General features: G+C 47.2%; 2 protein-coding genes across 3 annotated transcripts in view; both read right to left on the bottom strand.

Moving 5' to 3' along the window:
• Positions 1-19,569, bottom strand: part of MEGF11 (multiple EGF like domains 11) — a 379,541-nt gene that overhangs the window by 336,877 nt on the left and 23,095 nt on the right. The gene's annotated exons all lie outside the window — the stretch shown is intronic.
• LOC117070479 (60S ribosomal protein L7a-like) lies at positions 2,621-3,508 on the bottom strand. The gene has a single exon (XM_033189706.1). It carries the CDS (start codon positions 3,468-3,470, stop codon positions 2,670-2,672), a length of 801 nt encoding a protein of 266 aa, XP_033045597.1. The 5' UTR covers positions 3,471-3,508; the 3' UTR covers positions 2,621-2,669.

Below are 19,569 nucleotides of genomic sequence, written 5' to 3'. Positions count from 1 at the left end.
CACCTCAGCCTCCCATAGCACTGAGATTACAGGTGCAAGCCACCACACCCAGCCTTGAATTATTTATTTTTAATTAATTTGAATTTAAATAACCACATATGGCTAGTAGCTACAACATTAGACAGTGCCATTTCAGAGGATTCAGCTCAGCAAGCTCTCTCCCACTGCCAGGAGCTAAGCTGACCAGCACCTCCACGCAGGGCAACACTGCCAGTGACTATCCCAGGGAACTTTCAGAGGCCCCAAGATGGCTCCCCAACCAGAGAAACCCACCGCCTGGTGAGGAAATGGCCACCGACCCTTCTCCTGAGACCTCAGAAGCAGTTAGTTAGATATGCCTAGGGAGCAAAGGAGACTTAGAATGAGCTGGCAGCTTTTTTTTTTTTTTGAGACGCAGTCTCACTCTTATTGCCTAGGCTGGAGTGCAGTGGCGCAATCTCGGCTCACTGCAACCTCTGCCTCCGGGTTCAAGCAATTCTCCTGCCTCAGCCTCCTGAGTAGCCGGGATTACAGGCATGCACCACCACGCCTGGCTAATTTTTGTACTTTTAGTACAGACAGTGTTTCGCCATGTTGGCCAGGCTGATCTCAAACTCCTGACCTCAGGTGATTCATGCCTCGGCCTCCCAAAGTGCTGGGATTACAGGCGTGAGTCACTGTGCCTGGCCAGAGCAGGCCACTTCTGAGGACAAACTTCATCCCTGTCCTTGCTGTAGGTGGTTTCTTGCTCCCAGCCTGACCCCTCCCAGTTCTGGTCCTCATGCTACAGGGGAAATGACTCTCGCAATGTGACCTGGGAGGTCTTGAGCAAGGAACAAGCCCTTGCTTTCCCGGCTGAGGCATGTACAACAGCAGCTGGAATGACACAGCAGAAGAAAGACGGGCAGGCCTCTGGGAGGAGAGAAGTGGTGGTTTGATTAATTGAGATTACTTATAGGTAAAGCCAGCCATGTAGGATCCATTGCTGCCAAGGACTGTTCAGACAGAGACACCTCCTCTCTCCTGGAAGCTCCCACACACCCTCCTTCTCACTGCATTAGCTTGTGTGTGTTTATTTGCCATCTCACCCCAAGATCGACCTCTCCTCGAAGGAACTCAGGATGCTGTGAGCACCCTTGCCATACACAGGGCACAGGCTGCCCCTTCCCCCTGCAATAACACTGCACCCAAGGCCCAGCTCAGAGCTGGAGAGAAATGAGTGTGTGTGGACAGAAGATGGGGGTAAGAGGAGAGGAGGGGAGAATAGGGGAGGGGAGGGATGTAGAGAAAGAAAAAGAAAAAGATTGCTACCCTAGGTCAGCAATGGTCCTGCATGGCGAGGGCTGAGGAGCAGGAGGGAGGCAGAAGCACATGGAATGCACAGGGAAAGAGTCCTGATGTTCTCTTTACCATGAACCTCTCATCTGGAGCTCTAACGCCTCCTCCTACACACTCATACGTGCTCTCTGCAGCCCTCTGCATTAAGACCACAAAGCTTAATCTGAGTTCTAGTCTCAGTGCATTTTCACTTTTTATCTGCTGGGCTCTTGACAGTATCCCAGCATCTTTACCTTCCCTCAGCCATCGCTTTGGATCTTCGCATTGATCTCTTAGACCTGAGCTTAGAGGGCAGTAGAGCTGTGAGCCCCACACAAGCAATGGGAAAAAGAGGAGGAGAAAGAACTGAGAATGGAAATGTCCCCAGAGGGACCACCTGAGCCCTGGGAACCTCCACATTGCACAGAGCACACCTCCACTTTAATTTACACATCTTATTTCATTTTCTTACCAAATAAACTGTCACAATAACACAGGAGCTGATTCAATTCAAGCAGAGCTGCATAGATCACATCAGAAAATGACTGACAGTCTTGAGGTGGAAATTGCATTTGTCATACAGACAAATAAAGTGTGAAGACATACACTCAGGGTCAAAGTTTTGTCTGTACCAGAGTGTACAATTGACCTGGAGCTCCCCTCCCCCAAAAATGAGGCATCAGCACAGGTCTGAGACAAGATTGAAACGGGCAACAGGAGGGTCAGCAGAGTCGGGGGCCAGGAAGACCAGTGGGTTGGGATAAACAGTTCAGTGAACGTTGGGAGGAGATGCTCTCCAGACACCAGGCCACAGCCTCCACCTCCACTGGCAGGAGGGAATGAGGGAGAGCAGCCTGCACCCTGAGAGGACCTAGGAATGGCTCCACATTGGAAATTCATGGCAAATTGCTCCTGTAATTTACTGGTTCGGCTGGAGAAATGCATCTTTGAACTTCAGTGAGAGACTTTGAAAATCATTCTCAACCAAGGCTCTCCAACCCGTCTGAGATGAATTAAAGGAAATTATGCACATAAACCCCATAGATCAAGGGGACACCCACTCTCCTTCAACTGCCTGCAAGGGGATTAGACAGAGTTCACAGCAGAACAGGCACTCAGGCTGGAAAAATAAAATCAAATAAAATAAATTTGAAATGCAGAGATTGATGGCTTCCGTCACAAAGTCTCTCCAAAGCCACAGGCTGTAAATTGAACTTCCCATTGATGCTGAGGCAAAGGTGATAGCTCAATGGCAGCTGTTGGCCTGGTGGAGTCTTGGGGGAAGGATTCCAGATCCCTCTTTTTTTTTTTTTTTTTTGAAGGAAAATCTAATTTTAATTATTTTTATGTACAGAAAACTCAACAGTGTACATTTAACCCAATTTAGTGGCAAGTTCTTTAGCCTTTGCCTTTTCAAGCTTGGCGATACGAGCCACAGACCTGGGACCCAGGACGTTGCCACCCCAGTGACGGCGGATCTCATCATATTTGTCGTTGTAATTGGTCCTGATAGCTTCCACCAGCTTAGCCAAAGTGCCTTTGTCTTCCGAGTTCACCTGTGTGAAGGTGGCAGTGGTGCAGGTCTTCCTGTGGACTAGACGGCCCAGTCTTGCCTTCCCCTTGATAATGCAGGAAGGGACCCCCATTTTACGACACAGGGCAGGCAAGAAGACAACCAGCTCGATGGGATCCACGTCGTGTGCAGTGACCACCAGCTGAGCTTTCTTATTCTCCACCAAGGTGGTGACGGTGTTAACTCCTGCTTGAAGGACAGGTGGTCTCTTAGTGGGGACGTCCCCTTTGCCAGCAGCTTTCTTCTCGGCCCGGGCCAACGGCCTCTGCTTCTTCTCTTGCTTTGTCTCTGGTCTGTACTTGTGGGCCAGCTTAAGCAGCTGAGTAGCTGTTGGGTGGTCCAGGGCCTGGGTGAACTGGTTAATGGCAGGAGGCACTTTCAGCCACTTACAGAGGATGGCTCTGTGCCATTGCAACCTGATAGAGCGGGGCCATTTCACAAAGTGGGTGAGGTCTCTTTTGGGCTGGATGTCCTGTCCAATGCCAAAATTCTTAGGCCTTTTCTCAAACAGGGGATTCACCACTTTCTTGGCCTCCTGCTTTTTCACGACAGCAGGGGCCGGAGCCACCTTCTTTCCCTTGGCCTTCTTTCCTTTCGGCATCTTGGGCAGCGGGAGGAGAGAGCCAGATCCTTCTTAAAATTATGCACTGTCCAAGCTTGGGGGACTGCAGCCATCATGCAGGGGGATTCACATCCCAGGGAAGTGGCTGTGGTTCTTAAGGGTGCCCTATCATTGCCCCAAGAAGGAGACATTGAGGCACAGAACTGCAGAAGAGTCAAGTCACATACAAACTCCCTTCAGCCAGGGATCTTCCTAATCTGGGTCCTGGACCTCTCATAGTAGCACTGTACCCAGTACCCTGCACACAGCTGGTACTCAGCCATGTTTGTGGAAGACAAGATGTTTCCTGCCTTCCAGGGCCCTGCTGAGCAACTCACCCCAACCTTCACCTTCTCTGGCATAGCACAGGTCCCAGGCAAACCAAAGAAGGGAGGCAGCAGAGAGGCAAGTCCTAGTGCTGCTCAGACCCTGGTCCAACCTGGAAGCAGCTGACAGTCAGAGGTACAGAAATCTGGGTTAGATTTTCTAACACAGAAATGGATGTATCTCAGGCTGGGGTATTTAGAGGGAAAGGAGGAGGAGGGATGTGCTGAAGGCTACCGTATGCTGCCCAGATCCCCCTTCAGGACTGAGGCACTCATTCCCAAGTCACTCTCTAGAATTATCCTCAGCCACAGAGAGCCACTTGGCTCAAGGATACACCCCAAACCTGATGGCAGCCACCTCCAATGCCTGGTTAGCTGGCTAAAGGGAAGAAGTGCTTTCAAAGGCCTGGCCCTCTTGCCTCAAGGCAGGGCAATTCTGCAGGGCCATCTGCAGAGCACCCCATGGGACTGGCTGAGGCCTTGGTTACAACCGCATTGCAGCCCAACTTCTCTTTCTGCTCCTTTTGCTTCCTTCACTTCCTCCAGGTGTTGATACCAAGGGCACTCCCTACAAATCTTGCTGCATGAAATCTCCACCTCAGAGTCTATTTCTCAGGAAACCCGACCTAAGTCAGGGAGCATGTCTAGAACAAGACAGACGATCATGAGCTATCCACAGATGGTGCCTCAGAGACCAGCTGGTCCAACTCTCTCCTTTCACAGATAAGGAGCCTGGGGCCCAGAGAGGGAAAGTGGCTAAGAGAGAGGGTCCATCTGCACATGGGCAGCCTCCAGCTCCCTCTCACACAGACTAGGCTTAGCAGGAAGATGAGTGTGGAGATGGGCCTCTTTGGATGTGGTGTTTAACCAACACTTGCTTCACAGAAGGACAGCTACGCAGCTGAGGCTTGTGATGTGAACTGACTCCTCACTCCTCCCAGGTACAGAACTTGTTATTTGATGTTAAAAAGACCCTCTGTATCCCCCACAAAACTGTGGGACTTTCTTTGTAGAGGCAGCCAACATGCAAATATGTGTTCACATCTTCCAGGTCAGAAGTACCTGGCCAGGAGATTAATGCACAGGAAAGGGAATTTTCATGGCCAAGATGGAGATAATCCCTGATGTTGTGGGTACCACAGAATTTGGGGTGACATGAGACCCCTTGTTGCATCTAATCCCTCATGTCAGACCCAAGGGAAGGGAAGAGTTTTGCCTCCGTCCACACAGCCAGTCCCTGGCAGAGCTGCTTCGAGAACTCGAGCCTCCTGACTCCACACTTTCCCAGGAACCATCCAGAAAGCTTAGGCCCCAAGCATCCCTCCCCAGAGAGAGGCTTGGGCCTCAGATGAGTAATGGAGAAGGGTCAGGTCCCTGTCCCTATTCACCCCAGCTTCTCTGTTATTTTGTGGGAAATTCGGTGCCCTGAAGCCAATAACTTGCTGGGTGATCTCTCGGCAGCTCTTGGCACATCTCCCCAGCATCCTTCTCAGAAAAGGGCACAAGCACTGCCATTTTACAAGATTTATTGGAAGCCTCTTTCTCTCAATGAAGGAAAGAGATACTTTTATTGGTTTCGGCTGGGTTGTTACAGTAGACAATCACCTCTATGTCCCCAAAATTTTAAAATGGGGGAAAAATCACCCAGCATTTACATCAATGTGGTTCATCCCTAGAGGGAGATACATTAAAGAAAGGAACAAAATGAAAGCTAACTGATGAGTTGCCATTTTAAGACACTCGGTTCCATTAAGCTAAAAGCCTGTTCCCAGGACCACAGCAGTGATCCCCAAATGCTGCCAACACACCTGCATGCCAGGGCAGGGCTCACAGGGCCTTCTGCCAGGGCTCCCCAGCAAGAGTCATCAAGCTCTAAAAGCCAAGGAAGAGACTCCTGCAATCTGCCCCCGAACCTGATTTTCCCATTTAGGACCCACTCCTCTGATCCAGGCTTGATCCCTGTGGCACCCAGCCAATCAAACCCTCCCTGCTCCAAGGATTTTCACATGGAGATGGAGGCACTGGAGCAGGGATGAAGGTTTTACTGCCAAAATGTGGAACTTTCGTTTTTAATTGTTTGCTTGCCTGTCCACTTGCTTAACAAAAGGTGGCCCCCTGGGAACTGATTAAAACAAAACAAAACAAAAAAGATGGCCCCTAGTGGGAAGCCAGGGCCTGTTTTGGCACTAAGTAGCCTCAGTTTTCTCACCTTTAAAATAGAATGCACTTGGACCATGAAAACTCGGATGTTAGCCCCATCTGTTGATGGCTTACAGTGTGACTTCAAACCAGTCCCCCAGTTTCCTTGGGTTTCAGCTTCCTTAGCAGTAAAATCAGTCTGAAGTGCCTGTTTACCCCACCACACTGAAGCTTAAAGATGTTGGAAGAGAAAAGATAGTCTTTCCAATAAATGATATCAGAACAACTGGATATCCACAGACAAAAAAAAAAAGAACCTTAACCTAAACCTTATCTACATATAGAGATAGAGACATAGACATGTCTATAGGGAGAGAGATGCAATGTTTATATATTTAAATTCAAAATGGATGGTCTTAAATGTAACATGTAAAACCTTCTAGAAGAAAACATAGAAGAAGATCTCCTAGGGCAAAGAGTTCTTAGACATGACACCAAAAGTACAATCCATAAAAGAAAGAATCAATAAATTAGAGCTCATGAAAATTAAGTGCTTTGCAAAAGACATTGTTAAGAGAATGAAGAGACACTGTACAGAGCAGGAGACAATATCTGCACATCACATATCCAACAAAGGACTTACCTCCAGCTGCATAAAGAACTCTCTAAACTCTACAGTAAGAAGTCAAAAAGGCTGTTTTAAAAATGAGTAAAACACTTGAACTGACACTTCACCAAAGAGGACATACAGATGGCAAATATGCACACGAAAAAAATGCTCAACATCATCAGCCATTAGGGAGATGCAAATGAAAACCTCAGTGAGATCTCACGCAGAATCTCTTATCAGCATAGCTGAAGTATAAATGCCACCACACCCAGTCTTGGCAAGGTTGTGGAGAAACTGGATCACTCATACATTGCTGATGGGAATTTGAAATGGTATAGCCACTCTGGAAAACATTTTGGCAGTTTCTTAAAAAATAAAACGTGCTTGGCAAGTGGCACTGGTGTTCGAAAAATAAACAAAAACAAAAACAAAAATGCCTCTACCATACAACCCAGCAATTGCACTCTTGAGCATTTATCCCAGAGATAATCTCATGTTCACATAAAAACCTATATGAGAAAGTTTATAGCAGCTTTATTTGTAATAGCCCAGCTGTCCTCCAATGGGTGAATCTTTAAACAAGCTATGGTACATCCATACCACGTATATCAAGTTGAATAGTGTTCCCCCAAAATTCATGTTCACTCGGAACTTCAGAATGTGACTTTACTTGGAAATAGGGTCTCTGCAGATATCATTAGTTAAAATAAGGTCATACTGGATTAGGGCGGGCCCTAAATCCAGTGATCGGTGTCCTTATGAGAAGGTCACGTGAAGACCATGTGCCAACAGAGGCAGAGACTGGAGCAGTGCATCTCCAAGCAGCACCAAGGCCTGGGGAGAAGCAAGGAAGGATTTTTCCCTAGAACCTTCAATACCTTGATTTCACACATCTAACCTCTAGAACTGTGGGAAAACAAATTTCTGTTGTTTTAAGACACCGCCCCCACCTCCCGCCATGTGGTAGTTTCTTATGGTAGCCCTAGAAAATGAATACACCATGGAATACTACTTAGCAATAAAAATTAATGAATTGATGGCACAACAATCTAAGGAATTACACTGAGTGAGAAAAAACCAATCTCAAAAGATTACTGTATGATCCCATTTATATGACATTCTCAAAATGACAAAATTAGAATGATGGAGAACAGATCTGTGGTTGCCAGGGTAGGAGGAAAGGAAGGGTATGACCATAAAGGAGTAGCACAAGGAGGTTTTGTTGTTTTTTATTTTTTTTTCACTTTGTTTTGAGACAGGGTCTCACTCTGTCACCCAGGCTGGAGTGCAGTGGCATGATCTCAGCTCACTGCAGCCTTGACCTCCCAGGCTCAAGTGATCCTTTCACCTCAGCCTCCTGAGTAGCCAGGACTACAGGTGTGTGCCACCACACCTGGCTAATTTTTTACTTTTTATAGAGACAGGGTCTCACTGTGTTTCCCACGCTGGTCTCAAACTTCTGGGCTCAAGTGATCCTCCTGCTTCGGCCTCCCAAACTGCTGGGATTATACGCATGTGCCACCATGCCCAGCCACAGGAGTTGCTAGGAGTTTTAAATCAGCAGTTCTGATTGTGGTAGTGGTTGTGTAAATTAATGCATATCACAAAATTCATAGGAATATACACTTCCCCCAAAAAGTGAGTGCATGTAAAGTGAAATGTAAGTAAGTCTGCAGTTTAGTAAGTGGTATTAATGTCAATTTCTTGGTTTTGGTCATCATCAGGGTGAAAGTTGGGTGAAGGGTACCCAAGAACTTTCTACTATTTTTGCAATTTCTATGTGAGTCTAAAATTATTTCAAATTTTAAAAAAAATTTTAAGTGTAGGGAGGATTCAACATGTTTTATAAAAGTAAATTTTAAAATGTTACCTTGCAAATTTGGCTCCCGGCAAGCTCTGGAGTCAGACAGACCCAGGTTAGTATTTTGGCCTCATCACATACTAACTCTGTAGCTTTGGGCAAATTACTCCCCTTCTCTGAACCTCAGCTTCCTTGCATGTAAATTCTCACACAGGAATAATGACACATGGTGCACATATTACATATGAGATAATAGAAGCAACAGCACCTGAAGCAATGGCTATAACATGGATGGTGCTAAGTAAATCTTAGCTTCCGAATTTACCCAACCAATGCAACTCCTCCTCTTTGTTCACTCACCTGCCTTGTATTTTATTCCACCCTTCAAGGTCAAACAAGGCTCTCCTGGGAACCCAGGTTCCTCCAGCATACGGGCCTTCCAGGTCTCTGCATCTAGGCCAACATAAAGGCTGGGCTGCCCCTGAAGCTCAGACCATGCACTCTGGATCCCCAAACAGGCTCTGCAAGGCCATCCAGCCCTCAGAGTTAATAGGGTGCAGCTAATAACTACCCCCTGCTCTAAGACCCCATTTACCATCCCTCCCTTCTTTCTCTTCTCTCCTCCATCATTGTTCTAGCACCATTCCAAAAGGTCTTGCAAGCAAGAGTCACTCCTTTATGAGTGCAAAAAACACTTACAAAGCAGTTTTTATACATGTTTTAAGCCCCAACAAGACCCTGGCTAAAAGCAGGGCAAGTGTAAAAACCCTAGTTTTCCAAGTGGCAAGAGGAACACTTTGGGGAGATGGATGAGGAACAGGAAGGAGGGAAGGGAATCAACACAATTAGTCACCTGCTGTGGGCCAGGCAATTTATTTTCCTTCATTTAATTCTTGCAAGACTGTGAAGTAACAATCATTAAATCTCCATTTTGCAGACAAAAAAGCCTTAGTTCAGCAAGATTATATAACTCATCCAAGGACACACAGCCAACATGGGCAGAAGGGGGATCCCAAGACCCAAGCCTCCTGACTCCAAGGCAGGGCTCCTTCCTTCACACAAAGCACAAAGACCATCAAGCTCTTATTCATCCATTATCAAGGAGCAACTGGAAACCCTTCTTTCTTTGTGGAGTCTTCCTGAATTGTCTGCACCCATGAGTGCCCTGGCCCCAAAGACATGAGGATCTTCAGATGTTCCTCACTCTACCTCCCCAAAGGACACAACACATTCATATTGTGTCACGTTTCCACCATAAACATGGAATTCCCTGGAGCTCCTTTGCCTGCCTGACGCAATACCACCACCATCCCTCCTCAACCTCAGCCTCTCTGTCCCTCCCACAGCTCCTCCAACTCTAGAGAGCCAGATTCTGTTCCATATCCCACAGAGTCAAGGCTGGAATGACTCTCAGAAAACACTCCAGAGGACATTGAGATCCACAGAGGGGAAGGTGCTGGCCTGAGTCCCACGGTGGGGTAACAGCCTGCAGGGACCAGCCCCCAGGCCTCCCAACTGCATTCAGTACTTCTGTCGTCCTCTCTGCAACTCTCCTTAGAAGGGGGCTGCCTGGGTCACAGGCTGGCAGCCGTTCCAGCACGTCTGCCTCCCTCCCACACTCCTGAATCTTATCCATCCTTCCAGCCCCAGCTCAGTCCTGCTTCTTCTCCCTTGAAAGCTTTCCAGATTATTCTAGCCTGCAAGGGTCCCTCCTTCCACGGACAGCTGCTTCTACCCTCCGTTGCCCTTAGTATCTACAGACCTGACATAATTTCACAACCATCAGGGGGCCTCATTCACCCTTTCCAGCCAGACCACCAGCTCCTAAGGACTCAGACCATACCACCCTCCCCACAGCCCTGGCACAGCTGAGCACTTAGAAGGCAGAGAGAAGTGGGGAGGGAGTGGGGACAGACCTCTCTTTATTTGAGCATATGTCTCTCCAAATTCTGTCCATATTTTGTCTGATTTGTGGGGGATTCCCTTATCTTTTTCCAAACTTCATGGGATTTAACATTTTCCCCTAAAGAACACTCTAACAAGATCTCTCTTCGTACTATAATTTTGCCTAACAACCCCCTGAGAATTAAACTTTGGGGTAAAATTCCCCTTTTAAGTTGAGACGTGCTCCCTTTGTGACTAATTGAGATGCCAGGATCAAACCAAGTCTTCAATCCCATTAAATAAAGCCACATAAAAGCTGCCCCTGCTAACAGCACTTTCCTGATTTCCTCAAGCTGGCCGGCAATAAGTATTCCTAATTGTGCTTGTTAAAAAGTGGATTTATGAATCCCAATTAGGCCGCTTGCACTTACGTGGCAGCAGTTTTTCAATACCACCAAACCTCCCTTCTTCCCAAGATGAAATTATTTTTGGTGGGTGACAGGATAATTACTAAAACATAAAAGGACCCACTCGGTACCACAGCAGCAGCTTCAGCAATTCTGTTAGCAGGCCTTGAGGACAAGCAGGGTTTTGATGGCAAATTTAAACCCAAGTTGAGCGTCTCCAACTCCGTGATCCTCAGCACACAGGTATATCTCCTGGCTCTTTCTCCTTGGACCCAGTACCAACCTCCAGATGCCCTGCCTCGCCATTCATCCTGCTCCTGATTTCCCAGCTGCTCTCCAACTATGCCTTGGGCCTTCTCCAGAGCAAATTCTTCCACTCAAAAGGCCTTTCCTCAAACCTACTCTCCCCCATCTCCCTTGAAGTCTCAGCTCAAATGGCCTCTCCTCTAGGAAGCCTTCCTTCCCTGACACCTGGTCAGATGCACTCACCAGCAGCCACCCACAGCCTCTTGCACCTATTGCTGTTCAAGCATTTACTGTATCTCTCTGACTCCTTGTGTTTGCCTCCTATACAACTGTGTTTGTCTTGTGTTCATCTCCTGCACAATTAAGGAGCTATAAGCTTCCCAAGGGCAAGGACTAGGTCTCATTCATCTTGGTTTCCCCAGTGCCTGGTATGTAGTAGGCTGACTCATTCACTCATTCATTCATCTTCTTAGAACCCATGTTTAAAATGAGCAAAGGATCTGAATAGACACTTCTCCAAAGAAGGTATATAAGTGACCAATAAGCACATGAAAAGATGCTCAACACCACTAATCCTCAGGGAAATGCAAATAAAAACCACTTTGAGATAACTTCAAACCGACTAGGATGGCTACAATCAAAAACTCAGATAATAACAAATGCTGATGAGGATGTGGAGAAATTAAAACTCTCATAGACTGCTGGTGGGAATGTAAAATGGTGTAGCCACTTTGAAAAACAGTCACGCAGTTTCTCAAATGTTAAACATAGAGTTACCATATAACCCAGCAATTCCACTCCTAGGCATGTACCCAACATAAACAAAAATATGTGTCCATGCAAAAACTTGTACATGAATTTCATAGCAGCATTATTCATAATAGCCAGGAAGCAGAAACAAACCAAATATCTAACAACTGATGAATGGATAAATAAAACGTGCTATATCCATAAAGTGAAATACTATTTGGCAGTAAAAAGGAATGAAGTACTAACTAGTTCATGCTACAACACGGTTGAACCTTGAAAACATGCTAAGTGAAAGAAATCAGTCACAAAAGACCACATATTGTATGATTCCATTTATATGAAATGTCCAAAACAGGCAAGTCCATAGAGACAAAAGTAGGTAAGTGCTTGCCAGAGGTTGGGGGAGGGGAAATGGGGAGTGACTGATAGTGGATATAGGGTTACTTTTTTGGGGTAATTGTGGGGATTATACCACAAAATTGACTGTGGTGATGGTTACATAACTGTGCATATACCAAAAACCATTGAATTGCACATTTTAAAATGGTGAATTGAGAGGTGGGTGGATCACTTGAGGTCAGGAGTTCAACATCAGCGTGGCCGACATGGTAAAATCCCATCTCTACTAAAAATACAAAAATTAGCCAGGCGTGGCGGCACATGCCTGTAGTCCCAGCTACTTGGGAGGCTGAGGCAGGAGAATCACTTGAACCCTGGGAGGCGAAGCTGCAGTGAGCTGAGATGGCGCCATTGCACTCCAGCCTGGGCAACAAAGCAAGACTCAGTCTCAAAAATACAAAATAAAAATGAAATAAAATAAAAAATAAAATGGTGAATTTATGGTATGTGGATTATATTTCAATAAAGCTGCTACAAATCTTTTTCTTGTTTTAGTCATTTAGGCATTCACTATGTGTGGAGGGTGTGGGTTCATGAAGGACTGAGCCCCAGTGGCCTGAACTCCTCCTGTATATCCGCCTACTTGGGGTAGCTGAGCGTTGGGTATTCTTCCACTACTACAGCCTCCCTCAAGATGTCAGCCCCCTGGTTGGCCCAGGAAGGACAGTACAGGTGACTGGCCTCTTTTTTCGATCAGTCATGATGGGGGAAATTTAATCAACAACAGGACACTTTGCTACTTCAAGACGTAATATAATGTAGTGGTTAACTGCAGTCTCCAGAACCAGACCACTTAGCATCAATCCCTGCTCTGCCTATTACTAGCTCTGTGACCTTGGACAAGTTACTTCACCTCTCTGAGCCTTGGTTTTCTCGTCTGTAAACTGAAAGAATAATAACATTATCTACCTCATAGGGCTGATGTGTGTGTGGATAAAAGGAATTGATGCATATAAAGTATCTGGCCGAGCACAGTGGCTCAGGCCTATAATCCCAGCACTTTGGGAGGCCGAGGCAGGTGGATCACTTGAAGCCAGGAGTTCGAGACCACCCTGGCCAACATGGCGAAGCCCCAACTCTACTAAAAAACAAAGAAACAAGAAAACTAGCTGGGCATGGTGGTGCATGCCTGTAATCCCAACTACTTGGGAGGCTGAGGCAAGAGAATCACTTGAACCTGGGAGGCGGAGTTTGCAGTGAGCCAAGATGGCACCACTGCACTTCAGCCTGGGCAACGGAGTGAGACTCTGTCTCAAAAAATATATATATATATAATATATTATTATTTATTATATATTAGATATTTATATATAAAGTATTATATAAAGTATATATATTTATATAATATTTATATAATTATATAAGAATATAAATATATAATTATATAAGAATATAAATATATATTATATATTTATATAATTAATAATTATAATTATAAATATATTTATATATCATATAATATATACTTTATATATACATTTTATATATGTATAGCTCATATATATGTATATAAAGTACCTGTCATAGCATAAGTGCTATCCAAGGATTAGCTGTAATATTTCCCTATATGGGGGAGTGAATCTCATTAATTGGTTTAGTGATGGGCAAGGCTTACAAAATGTATATTCATCTCAATCCACACCCCCAAGCACTCATTTCTCCTTGAGTTGCACTGTTCTTTCCCCCACTTTCTCTCCCCTTAGTCCAAGCATGCCAGCCCCTCTCCTCCTGGGAGGAAGGGTCTTGCTGGAGAATACAGGCACAGGAAAGAATCAGGAAAGAATGCAGCATGTGTGGTCTGGCCATTCTCGAGACCCTAAGACAAGGAGGCAGTGTGCAGCAAGGCCCAGGCTGGGCAGAGCAGCCAGCCAGAAGGGCCCGGCCCTGCCATCTGCTCTCCCAGCCAAGGTGAGCGGCCTGGCATGGATTCACACTTGGTCACAGCCCAGCACCTCTACCAAGTGCCCATTAGGGAGCAGAGCCAAGGCTCAAACCTGCAAGAGCCATTTCCCATCATGGGGAAGAGGCAGCAGCTCTGCCCGAAAAAAGGCCTCTTCAGCATGCTTGCCCACTGCCCACACTCCATTTTCCTAAGAGTGGCAATAAAAACCAGCTCTCTGCCCAGAAAGGCAACGGCTGAGGACGCTGTTCTCCCTAGGTAGTATGGCTTTCATGAGCCCCAGTGAGGAGTGGGGAGACCAGCACTCAGTGGGTGGTATCATCCTGTACCTTACCAGGCTCCTTAATTAGGTCTGGAAGATTCGAATGCTTCCTAATGATGCCCTTTGGAGGCAGGAACCTAGTGGGCTTAACCCATCTGGTCTCATCTGGTGGACACACTCACACACTGGCATTATGTTTACAAGCACACGCTCAAAAATGGTCCTGCACACTTGAGCACACACATGCACATATAAACAGTGTACATACATACACAATCCTAGACACATGCACAAACCCAATGCACTCACACACACATGCACACTATCATACACACACTTGCATGAACACATATATACTCACATGAAGGCATATGTTTATAAGCACACACTCACATAAGATCACACACTGAAGCATGCACACAGCACACACCAGCTTACGTACATACACAGGCACATGCAAACATGTTCATATGCACACATTCACTCCCACCCACTGTCATGTCCACACCCACACTCACACTCACATGAACACACATACATACAGCACCCCCTGATCCACGGTTTTGCTTTCTGCAGTTTCAGTTACCAACCACAGTCCAAAAATGTTAAATGGCAAATTCAAGAAATACACAGCCCATGAGTTTTAACTTGCATGCAATTCTGAGTAGTGTGATGAAATGTCGTGCCCTCTTACTCCCTCCAGCCCGGGACATGAATCGTGCCTTCGTCTAGTGTATCCACGCCGTAGACGCCCCCTGCCCATTAGTCACTTAGTGGTCATCTTAGCTATCAGATCGACTGTCAGTGGTATCTCAGTGCTTGTGTTCAAGTAACCCTTATTTTACCTTTTTTTTTTTTTTTGAGACAGAGTCTCACTCTGTCACCCAGGCTGGAGTGCAGTGGCATGATCTCAGCTCACTGCAAGCTCCACCTCCTCAGTTCAAGTGATTCTCCTGCATCAGCCTCCCAAGTAGCTGGGATTACAGGCATGTACCACCATGCCTGGCTAATTTTTGTATTTTTTGTAGAGCCAAGGTTTCACCATGTTGGTCAGTCTGGTCTCAAACTCCTGACCTCAAGTGATCCACCCACCTTGGCCTCCCAAAGTGCTGGGATTACAGGCATGAGTTGCTGCACCCAGCCCCTTAATTTACTTAATAATGGCCCTAAAGCACAACCGTAGTGATGCTGCCATATTGTTAGAATTGGTCTATTCTATTATCAGTTATTGTTAATCTCTTACTATACCTAATTTACAAATTAAACTTTACGATAGGTGTGTATGTACGTCTAGGAAAAGACATACTCTATACAGGGGTAGGCACTGTCCACAGCATCCCCTGGGGGGCTTGGAACCTGTCCTCTGAGAATAACGGGTGACTACTGTATACTCACACCCTCACATGGACATACAAACACACACGTGTTCACACACATCCTCTCACACATGCAGACTTACACACGGACCCAGAGGCAGCCCTCCAGCCCGCCGGGGCTCCAGGCTCTGCTGGGAGGACAGGTTGCAGGAGGCCAGCAGTCAAGTCACAAGATGGTCCTCCCATTTGCCAGGCTCTTTTCCTCCTTCAGAAAATCACAACCCGGGCAGGATTCCCAGGGAGGTGGTGTGAGGCATGGAAACACAGGTCCACAGAGGCCTCTGAAAAGCCTCGTCCTGGAAGACATCTCTAAGGATTACCATAGCTCATGGGAAGGACTAGGTAGTAATGTTGACAGCATGAGAATATCTTTGATTAGGTCAATAGAAAATACGCTGAGTTCATGCAGAACTCCTTCCTCCATTACCTCACTGAGTCCCTGCTGTGCTGCTTACTGGTGGGATCATCCTGAGCCTCAGTTTCCTCCTGGAGCTGCTGTGAGGATTAAACAGGATAACGCATGGGAATTGCTGAGCCCAGTGCCTGCCACATAGTGAGCCCCAGTAAATTAGACCTTTTATCCTCAGCATTATTATTAATATTGGATATTAACAGTAATGAATCTCATAGCAATCCTCTGAGGTATTATTTTCCCCATTTCATACAAATGAAAACAGAAGTCCAGCACTTTAAATGATTTGTATCCAAGATCACACAGCCAAGTGGGAGAACTGAACTTGGGCCTTCCTTCTAATGCTAGGAATTCCTTCCACTTCTCTATGCCCACCACCCACCCACATACCTGCTTCTCCTGGGGCGGAACCCCCACTGAGCTTCTCCCAGCTTCTCAGCATCTCCTGCAGAGAGGGTAGGAAGGGAGAGGAGAGGAGAAGGAGAAGACAGCACCTTTCTTCCCCAGTTCAAGCCATGGAAGCGCTGGGCTTCTGCTGTTTGGGACGTGCCCTGAAATGGATGTTATCTTATATTTCTTTGTCCCCATTCCACCAGTGGTCCCTAGGGAAGGGCCATCCCAGTCCACTTAGACAGTAGATCCTTTCATGCTTCAGACACCATCTTCTAAGACTAGCTAGGCCCAGCCACCCAGCCTCTGGGTGCTCCAGGTTTCCCGTCCGACTCTACCACCTCCCCACTCCAATGACACCTGCCAGGGCATCTGGGGTGAGGCCACAGAACACCCAAGCCCAAGAGCTAGTCCGGGTTCCTATTCCTGCCCTGGGCCCAAAGTCACCTTGTGACTATGGGCAGGTCACTTCCTCTCCCTGGGCCTCGGTGTGGCCTCTGCCAAATGAGGGGGTGGAAAGGTCCTTTAAGTTTTAACCTTCTCCAGGGCTGGGAAGCTGCAGAGAATCTCAAAATCCAAGGCAGGCTAGTGGGGAAGATCCTTCGAGAAAAGGGGAGCTTAGTAAATCATATCACAGCAGGAAGGCTCTTCAGAAAACACCACACACAGCGGGCGTTCAAGTAGGAGAGTCAATAAAGAGACGGAGCCCTGCCCGAGGGATTGTGAAGCCTTGTCCCCACCATCAGGACTACCGAGCCAGCCCTCCACAGACAGCCAGACCTGCTCTTCCTCCTCCACTAGGTTTCCTTTTAGAAGGAAGGCTTCTACTTGTGAAAGGCTATGGAGCCCCAGAGAAAGAGGCAGCCGGGCAGAGGGGGTGCCTATGCACTCACGCATGCACAAAGACACAGAGGAGCCACACCCAGCAGGACAGAAAACCAGGCCAAGAGGCCTGCAGGGGACGAGCTCTATGGGCCCCAGAAAGAGGAGCCCCTACCCCAGAGTGAGGACGGCTCCCCATTATCAGACCAGCGTCCCCACACAGACAGAACCATCTCCTACCACAAGCCAGCAGAGGGGTCAGGACTCGTCACCTTATCACACTGTTGCCAGTGCTGGATGGTTTCCATGTGGTTTCTCCAGAGCTTCTCTCCACGCTTCCCTCTGCTCCAGGCCCAGGAGGCTGACAAGCATGGGCTTCATGTGAGGAGGCCCCCTTGATCTCTGGCTTCCAGTTGGGTTGGGCAATGGGGCACCCCACAGGATGTCCCAGAGCTGGAGAAGGCTAGGCTGGGTCACTATGATTTGGCTGCCTCCATCCCAGGAGGCCTCGCTCCTGTCACAGGCAGCCTCTAAACACAGCACCCTCTCCAAGTCCCTGCAGACCTGGGGGTAGTAACTGCTCCCCACTGGTGCTAGCATCAGGGTGCTGCACTACCCTTTGCTGATTTTCCTGCACTCTGCCCTCCCCTTTGTAAATGGTCCCTTTATTAAGCACTCATCAAATTGCCCAGCTTGTGTTCACCACTTGTCACCTGCCAGGATCCTGATATATCACTCAAGAAAAATGTTCTTAGTCAAATAATGATGACAAACCCATCATGAGCAGAAATAACAAAGTCAAGCAGAAACAAATTTTGGGCTAACTGGCCTTGCAGCCTCTGAGCACAACCAAGCTCTCTGTGGTGTGGTTCCCCAGCCCCAAAGCCCACCAGGGCCACAGCAGGACTGTCCACAAGCCCCAGGCTCCCCGTGGGCCACGGCGACCTGGATATGCACATGTCCCAGCTGAATGGGGAGGCCACCACTCAGCTCCCTCGACTGTTGCCAGGCAGAAATGTGGGCCTGGAGTTGCAGATTTTCTCCAGGAAACTGGAAATACATTTTTTAATGTAAAATCTTCTCTTGGCTCACATGTTTTCAAAGCAAAATTCCAGCCAAACTTATCAGTAGCCAAGAGAGAGCTGTTTGTTCCCCTACAAGTTACAATCTGGGACTGAAATTCCATCTCCTACATAGACAATTCAGTAGGATGACAGCTTTGGTGGCCCTTCCAAGGCTGCACACTCTGAATCTCTGAGTCTTTCTGTGCTCTGTGGAAGGAAGAGGAATGGCAAGGCTCCCACAGGGAGGAAGGACCCTTGGCAAAGCCCAGACAGTAGAGAGAGCTGGGTAGCAGGGAGCAGCCAGGTGGAGGGCCCCAGGACAAGGACACAGAGCTGGCCAAGATGGGAAACTGGAATTTAGGTGATTAAAACCAGGGGGCCCCATTGGACAATGGGGTTGGCCTCAGAAAGGCTGGGGTTATTCTGGATCTGTTTGGTCCCAAGCTCTGTTTGTTTTGAGGCTGCACCAAATTCTGTCTGAAAGTAGCAGTGGTGTGAACTTCCTGTTCTGTTGGGAAGTGCTGGCAGCAACTTCACCTCCTACAAGAGAGGGAGATTCATGTCATTCACCAAGGCCCAGAATCTGTCCTCCTTAGGACCACCACATCACTAGGGTTTAGGCGGCTATGTCCCGGAAAGAGCATCTCATCCCTCCAGCTGCCTCCAAGCCCAGGCCCAGAAAGGGCATCTCATCCCTCCAGCTGCCTCTGAGCCCAGGCAAGCTCACAAACTAGCCGGGTAGAGGGGAATCTCTCCAATGAAGGAAAGCCTCCGGCTACATACTCCCTGCCTCCTGCTTCTCCCCTTCCCTGAATTACTCCAGAATTGCCTGCTCCCTTGTCTGGCAGCTGCCCACGCTCCACCAGGAACTGTGAGACTGTTTTTCAAACCTTCTGTCTTACCTCCCCCACTAGACTATAAGCCCTCTGGCAGCAGGGTTGGGTTATAAAACGTATTTCCCCTCAGGGCTCAGCCCAGCTTCTTACAAATGAAGGTCTATAATATCCACATTACTGGGCATTTTTGGTGATGTGACTAGAGACAGTAATAAGAAATTATAAGCATACTAATAATGATGACAGATGCCTTACATCTGTGCAGCACTTTGAACTTTAGGAATAAGAATAATAAAGTTAATAATAATAATGATAGATGTCTTACATTTGTACAGCACTTTGAAGTTCTCAAGGCACTTTCATAGACTTAATTTCACCTCATCTTCAAAACCATTCTTGTAAAAGGGGGGGGAGATGAAACAAGATAAGCAAAATGCAAGTAATTGCTGAAGCAGGTGATGCAGATGTGGGAGTG

This window comes from Trachypithecus francoisi, unplaced genomic scaffold (assembly GCF_009764315.1).
Source record: "Trachypithecus francoisi isolate TF-2019V2 unplaced genomic scaffold, Tfra_2.0 Lachesis_group3, whole genome shotgun sequence".
In the NCBI taxonomy this organism is placed as follows: domain Eukaryota; kingdom Metazoa; phylum Chordata; class Mammalia; order Primates; family Cercopithecidae; genus Trachypithecus; species Trachypithecus francoisi.
This window is presented reverse-complemented; position numbering and strand designations above follow the sequence as displayed.

What these genes read in the sequence shown, in the direction of transcription:
- LOC117070479 (XM_033189706.1), bottom strand. Translation starts at nt 3,470, where the DNA reads ATGCCGAAAGGAAAGAAGGCCAAGGGAAAGAAGGTGGCTCCGGCCCCT.